At 39.2% G+C, this 7,820-nt stretch overlaps 1 protein-coding gene across 1 annotated transcript; it reads right to left on the bottom strand.

The window, feature by feature from the left end:
* Positions 1–176: 176 nt before the first annotated feature.
* Positions 177–5,491, bottom strand: c21h5orf63 (chromosome 21 C5orf63 homolog). Its single transcript, XM_055875394.1, has 4 exons — positions 5,407–5,491; positions 2,915–3,029; positions 2,717–2,773; positions 177–516 (listed from the first exon to the last, which is right to left on the bottom strand). The coding sequence occupies exons 2-4, from the start codon at positions 3,020–3,022 to the stop codon at positions 346–348; spliced, it is 336 nt and encodes a 111-aa protein (XP_055731369.1). The 5' UTR covers positions 3,023–3,029; positions 5,407–5,491; the 3' UTR covers positions 177–345.
* Between the last annotated feature and the right edge of the window lie 2,329 nt (positions 5,492–7,820).

The raw sequence follows: 7,820 nt of genomic DNA, 5'->3' as shown, positions 1-7,820 counted from the left end.
TATATTTAAAGATGGAATGCTTAGTTGCTATCTTCATTTTTGGAAGAATATAACTTATAAATGCCTCATGAGCTTTGTTCAACTGTCACACTCCATGAGAACCCAAAATACAAGCTTGTTTTACTACAATAATTGTAAACAATGTAAATGCAAACCAACACTGAATAGGCCCAAAAAATGGTTAAAACTATAATTTTAATATCATGCATGGTCTGACCTTGCATCCATAACTCTGTCCATGAATTTGAGCGTGGTTATAGTGCCCATCCCTCAGCTCTTTACCAAAACACAGGTGGGGTGACCTGGATTCTAGCTTTAAGTAGGCTATACTATTGCAAAGTCATTTTATTGTTGTTCCTCATCCACTTCAGCCAACCGTTTCTCCAGGAGTGAAGTGCTAACTCTGTGCATCATTAGAAACTGTCCATTCAGATGGAAGACTGGAATGTCGTATTTGTATCTGTCCCACCAAACTTTGTTCTCCGGCAGTGTGATATCTACCTGCAGAAAAATATACTGTAAAATAACAGAAATAAGAGAAGACATTCATTAGTAAATTGACCTTTTCATAATACACTGACTATACCAAACATTAGAAACACCTTCCGAATATGGAGTTGCACCCCCCCTTTTGCACTCAGAACAGCCTCAATTCATCGGGGCATGGACTCTCCAAGGTGTCCAGCATTCCACAGAGATGCTGGCACATGGTAACTACTATGCTTCCCACAGTTGCGTCAAGTTGGCTGGATGTCCTTTGGGTGGTGGACCATTCTCGATATACACAGGAAACTGTTGAGCGTAAAAGCCCAGCAGTGGTGCCGTTCTTGACACAAACCAGTGCACATGGTATCTACTACCATACCCCGTTCAAAGGAACTTCAATCTTTTGTCTTGCCCATTCACACTCGGAATGGCACACATACACAATCCATGCCTCAACTGTCTCAAGGCTTACAAATCCTTCTTTAACCTGTTTACTGTCTTTCATCTACACTGATTTAAGTGGATTTAACAAGTGACATCAATAAGGGATCATAGCTTTCACCTGGAATCACCTGGTCAGTCTGTCATGGAAAGAGCAGGTGTTCTTAATGTTTTGTACACAGTGCATTCGGAAAGTATTCAGACCACTCTACATTTTACACATTTTGTTACGTTACAGCCTTACTCTAAAATGGATTAAATTGATTTCTTTCCTCTTCAATCTACACACAATACCCCATAATGACAAAGCAAAACAGGTATTTTGAAATGTTTGCAAATGTAGAACCCCCCCCCCGAAAATATCACATTTAAATAGGTATTCAGACCCTTTTCTGAGTACTTTGTTGAAGCACCTTTGGCAGCAATTACGTCATCGAGTCTTCTTTGGTATGACGCTACAAGCTTGGCACACTTGGATTTGGGGAGTTTCTCCCATTCTTCTTTGCAGATCCTCTCAAGCTCTGTCAGGTTGGATGGGGAGTGTCGCTGCACAGCTATTTTCAGGTCTCTCCAGAGAGGTTTGATAGGGTTCAAGTCTGGGCTCTGGCTGGGCCACTCAAGGACATTCAGAGACTTGTCCCAAAGCCACTCATGCATTGTCTTGGCTGTGTGCTTAGGGTCGTTGTCCTGTTAGAAGGTGAACCTTCACCGCAGTCTAAGGTCCTGAGCGCTCTGGAGCAGGTTTTCATCAAGGATCTCTCTGTACTTTGATCCGTTTATCTTTCCCTCGATCCTGACTAGTGTTCCAGTCCTTGCCGCTGAAAAACATCCCTCACTGTAGGGATGGTGCCAGGTTACCTCCAGACTTGCCGCTTGTCATTCAGGCCAAAGTGTTCAATCTTGGTTTCATCAGACCAGAGAATGTTGTTTCTTATGGTCTGAGAGTCCTTTAGATGACCTTTGGCAAACTCCAAGCAGGCTGTCATGTGCCTTTTACTGCGGAGTGGCTTCCGTCTGGCCACTCTGCCATTAAGACCTGATTGGTGGAGTGCTGCAGAAATGGTTGTCCTTCTGGAAGGTTCTCACATCTCCGCAGAGGAACTCTTGAGCTCTGTCAAAGTGACCATTGGGTTCTTGGTCACCTCCCTGACCAAGGCCCTTCTCCCCCGATTGATTGGTTTGGCAGGGCGGCCAGCTCTAGGAAGAGTCTTGGTGGTTCCAAACTTCTTCTATTTAAGAATGATGTAGGCCACTGTGTTCTTGGAGACCTTCAATGCTGCAGAAATGTTTTGGTACCCTTCTCCAGATCTGTGCCTCGGCACAATCCTGTCTCGGAGCTCTAAGGACAATTCCTTTGACCTCATGGCTTGGTATTTGCGTTGACATGTGCACTGTCAACTGTGGGACCTTATATAGACAGGTGTATGCCTTTCCAATCATGTTCAATCAATTTAATTTACCACAGGGGGACTCCAACCAAGTTGTAGAAATATCTCAAGGATGATCAATGGAAACAGGATGCACCTGAACTCAATTTCGAGTCTCATAGCAAAGGGTCTGAATACTTATGTAAATGTACTTTGTCATTATGGGGTATTGTGTGTAGATTGATGAGGGGGAAAAAACGATTTAATACATTCTTGAATAAGGCTGTAACGTAACAAAATGTGGAAAAAGTCAAGGGGTCTGAATACTTTCCGAATGCACTGTATGTGCCATTTAGCAGACACTTTTATCCAACTGCTCAGCAAACATATAAGGTGCATTTTTCTGAGAAACATAACCTCACCCTGTGTTTGTATGGTTCAAGGACTTCTTTAGCTTCATCACACAATGGGCATGGATCCTGAAAAATGGTTAAATACGTATATCAATAGTGCTAACTAATGCATTCTGTCAACCCTGAGAGGGACCACTAATATGAACATTATTAATAAAAAATATGAATATTATCTGATAATTTACATTACTCAACAATTCACATTACCTTGGTAAAAAGTGTTAAAGTAGGTAAGTACTTTTGGGAGAAGAGTCTTCTAAGCAGATGAGCAGAACTCTTTGTCCTGTGGAGAGTCCTCGGCAAGACCAAATGCATTGTCTGTCTGCAAAGTAGACAATTACTGCATCAGACATGTAGGCTTGGCACTACTTTATATGCTCTCTGTTACCTGGAGTTGCATGACAAATGGTCCAGGCACACAAGTACAATGCCCACTACAGTAACTGATGACCCCGACGTGATATATCATTAGGAAATTGTGGATTATTTTGATAACTTTGGAAGTATGGTAAATGACGACTGGATACTTAGGAGTATTCTTGATTACTCTGAATGTCCGGTTCAGGTCGTATCCTTCATGCATCCGTGGGGCCGTAGGAAGTTTAGATGATTTATTCCATTAGATTCCCTGATATATAATGAATACACATCCTACACATCCAGCTACAGAACTTTTTAAGTTGAGGGAATCTCATATTCTTGAGTTAGCTCAAATGTGAATCAAGAAAAATAATAATGGTCTTAACATTAATTCAACAAGTGATGAAATACTTGATTACTGGCAAACAATTGGCATCCATAAAAAGGAGGTGGAGAAAAAACAAATTCTAGAAGTTTATGCGTTAAACAAACCCATTATGTATAGTCTACACATGTAGTCATTCTCTAATCATTCGTGAAATATGGTATTTTCATAAATTTCCTAATTTACGCACAGGTGTGTATGGACAGTGATTTCAAAAGTTATGAACATGTGTTGTGAGGTGGACATGTAAATAATATATAAAGTACCAGCCAAAAGTTTGGACACACCTACTCATTCAAGGGTTTTTCTTTATTTGGACTATTTTCTACATTGTAGAATAATAGTGAAGACATCAAAATGAGGAAATAACACATATGGAATCATGTAGTAACCCCCCAAAATGTTAAACAAATCAAAATATATTTTAGATTCTTCAAAGTAGCCACCCTTTCTTTGCCTTGATGACAGCTTGAAGTACTTGAACTAACAGACACAATTTCTGAGGCTGGTAACTCTAATGAACTTATCCTCTGCAGCAGTAGTAACTCTGGGTCTTCTTTTCCTGTGGCGGTCCTCATGAGACCCAGGTTCATCATAGCGCTTGATTGTTTTTGCGACTGCCCTTGAAGAAACTTTTAAAGTTCTTGACATTTTCCGTATTGATATATTTTGATTTGTTTAACACTTTTTTGGTTACTACATGATTCCATATGTGTTATTTTATAGTTTTGATGTCTTCTCTATTATTCTACAATGTAGAAAATAGTAAAAATAAAGAAAAACCCTGGAATGAGTAGGTGTGTCCAAACTTTTGACTGGTACTTTTTTTTTTAAAGCTTACATAATATATGTCCACAAGTGCAGAACTAATACAAAAAATCTTTATGTCTGTCTTTTAGCAGTATGCGGTTTGGTTGTGTCTCCTGTAGGCCTCTCAGCCAAACAGAATATTTAGGCTACTAATGAAAGTCTTAGGCTGCTAATGAATATTTAGGCTAATAATGAATATTTAGGCTAATAATGAAAGGTCTCTTTGACCGGAACGTTACATGTTTATTAATGTTCTCTCTGCACTGTGTGCTGCAGCACCCATTCTAGTTCTCACTTTTCCCAACCTGACACTTCAGGTGTGTATTTTTTAAATATTTTTCTACTCACTTATTCTACTCACTTATTTCTGAGTGAAAGTGTGTTGTCTGTCCAGAGCTAAAGGTTGGTGAGCTGCTTCTTAACCAGATGGAAGAAAATAAGCTATGGTCCAGCATTGAATGCCTGGTAATGAGTGTTAATGCTTTGGAACTTAAGCTTGATGCCTTGTATGTAATCCATTCATTTTCCAAAGTAATTAAATACACTTGTATTTAGGATTCCATTCTCAGACATTTCTTGATTGCCTATTAGTGTAACTCAAATATATTGTTCTTCCATATTGCTAAATCATCTTTATGGAGTCAGATAAACATTTTAATTGGCTAATTGCTTAGTCTTATTACTAGTCACATGTGAGGTATTTATACTATCATATATACTGTATATACATGTCAAAAATATTACGGCTACAGACATTCAGATATTCTTGTATTTCAAAAACATTTCGATTGCTATAATAACCTCTCTTTGCATTGTGAAGAGTGACCAGAGTATTAAGACAGCCATATTTCATCTCAAATTTCTCCACATATAAAGCTAAAGCACTGGGTAAATCTGTCAGAAATCAACACATTTTTAAAAACAGTAGCGCCGATTGCGTAGTTTGTCGCTCTCCTGTTTGGCTGCAATATATTTTGTTTTAGCGTAGACCTGTGACTTGGGGTAGTAAATAAACCTACCGCTGTATCTATGTTTATGTTTCTCTATGAAATGTTTTTATCCAGTATAAAAATGTATGCACGTCAAAAGCCTGGCAGTATCTTAGTTATTTATGTAAAAGAGTAGAGTTTAGGAAATATCTCACCTTTGAGAGGACGAGCAGGCGTAACAAAACAGGGGAAAAAGGAACGCAAATGTAGGTGATACCTATTGGTTGACTGTCATTTTACTTCCTGTTCAAGAGAGTGCCACTATTGGACAATTTTCTGTCCATCAAATAAAGTTAAACCTACACGCGGCAGTATTGTGGAAACGTGTTCAATCAGCGGTTACAAAGTTTCCATTCATAAAATGACAAATGACAGTCAGAAGATGAGTGCCCCCATTTGTTAAACATTAGCAAGTGTTTAGCCTTTTGTTGTTTGTTTATAACAAACCTTAATTTGCAGTGCATTTCTTTTCCAATCAATATTGATAATGGACATAATTTTGAAATGGGTATTACTTGTAGTATATAGTATTAACAAATAATACTATTTTACAGTGATGACCTATATCCTAGATATTCATACTGTATGTAAACCCCCTCAAAACAATCCTGGTATTGAAAACATGTCAGCTGAAGACTCACTGTCTGCACTGAAATATATAATAATAATAATAATAATAATAATAATAAAGACCTTTTGAATGTTGACAACTAAGCGAGGTCAAGCCCCATCATTTGACACACTCACACAAGCACACACACACTTTCACTTATTACACATGTACTACATTTAGTAAACAAATGTCAAAGAGCCAGTAGCCTAATAACACCACATAATGTAAGTTATTATGTAACCAGACCAGTCTTTATGCAGTTATTTTGGGATTGGATGATCAAGGTGTGCCGCACTGAATCCAACCTCAGCGTGAGTACAACAATCTGAAACAAATACCTAATGATTTGGTGCGGCTAATCCACTAGTATCGAAAACCTGACTCTAGGCAACAGTGACCAGTCAGGTTGGGTTTTCGAGACTACTAATCCACAGCATGGGGTTTGTTTGGCTGCTGAGAGCGTGCAGCTACTGCCAGTGTCATGGACAAGACCGCGCGGCTCTCAAACTGTGTGAGCGAGTGATTTAGCTCTCCAAAGCCTGCTGTTTTAAAAGGAGTAGAGTAATATAACACAATGTATATTGATTTGATGAAACATTTTAAGCCTTTCCACCTTTATCATCACCTGTATCCATTATGTTACTAGGACAACGGACTAGGACAGTTGTCATTTGATTGTGCCTTTACAGACCACACATGTAGCCATAGACTATTCAGTCGTGCAATATGGAATAATTCTCATCAATGACTAATATACGCCCAGGTGTGCATGGACAGTCATTTAAAAAGTTATGAACATGTGTTGTGAGGAGTGAGGAGGACATCTTTTTTTCCTTAAAGTTGACATAATATATGTCCACAAGTGCAGCACTTATGTCTGTCTTTTAGCAGTATGCGGTTTGGTTGTGTCTCCTGTAGGCCTCTCAGCCAAACAGAATATTTAGGCTGCTAATGAATATTTAGGCTACTAATGAATATTTAGGCTACTAATGAATATTTAGGCTAATAATGAATATTTAGGTTACTAATGAAAGGTCTCTTTGACCGGAACGTTACATGTTTATTAATGTTCTCTCTGCACTGTGTGCTGCAGCACCCATTCTAGTTCTCACTTTTCCCAACCTGACACTTCAGGTGTGCATGTTTTTATTTTCACTCTCTTTTTTTCTGAGTGAAAGTGTGTTGTCTATCCAGAGCTGAAGGTTTGAGAGCAGCTTCTTAACCAGATGGAAGAATACGATGAGCTATGGTCCAGCAGAGAGAAAATGCCGCAACACAGGATGTGGAAAAGTCAGTGCTGTCCATTCTGTAAGGCTCTGTGCTAAACTCTACTACCATCTATAGGATTTTAATAGCAACAGCACGTGAAACTCAATATCATGAATGCAAGATTATAAATGTGACACATTTTCAATTTATGTTTCGTGGCAGGCTTTACATCCGAAGAAGGACTCACTGCTTTGCACAAGGACATGAGGTAGCCTAACGGTTCAGGGTTCAGGGTTCACACAAGTCCCTCTATATTCCACACTGTAGGTGGAAGACCTACACACATTCTTGGATGCCGTCTGACACTGGGCAAGCAACCTATACCGTGAGGATGCCTTCAAGGACCTAGTCACACAATTTGAGGAGATGGGCGACAACTCTGTCCTCTCTGCTCTCTCTTGTAGATCATAATTAGGCAAATATAGTATAGGAGCCTACTTGTTATGGGAGAACACTGGAAAAATGTTGAAATAAAATTCTCTGAAGTATAGTGTCACAATTTATATTTCTCACATTCTCACAAATGCACATTGATTGTAATGTTGATTTCAGTGTATGTGGTTGAAGATGTTGGTAATGGAGAGAACTGTTCTCTGTCTTGTCCTCTCTGTCCATGTCACGTGCCATCAGAACTGCTTGAGGCCAATACAGCAGAATGTCATGTTGCCTCGTGAGCCACCCGTATTG

The sequence above is a fragment of the Salvelinus fontinalis genome, chromosome 21 (assembly GCF_029448725.1).
Source record: "Salvelinus fontinalis isolate EN_2023a chromosome 21, ASM2944872v1, whole genome shotgun sequence".
In the NCBI taxonomy this organism is placed as follows: Eukaryota; Metazoa; Chordata; class Actinopteri; order Salmoniformes; family Salmonidae; genus Salvelinus; species Salvelinus fontinalis.
This window is presented reverse-complemented; position numbering and strand designations above follow the sequence as displayed.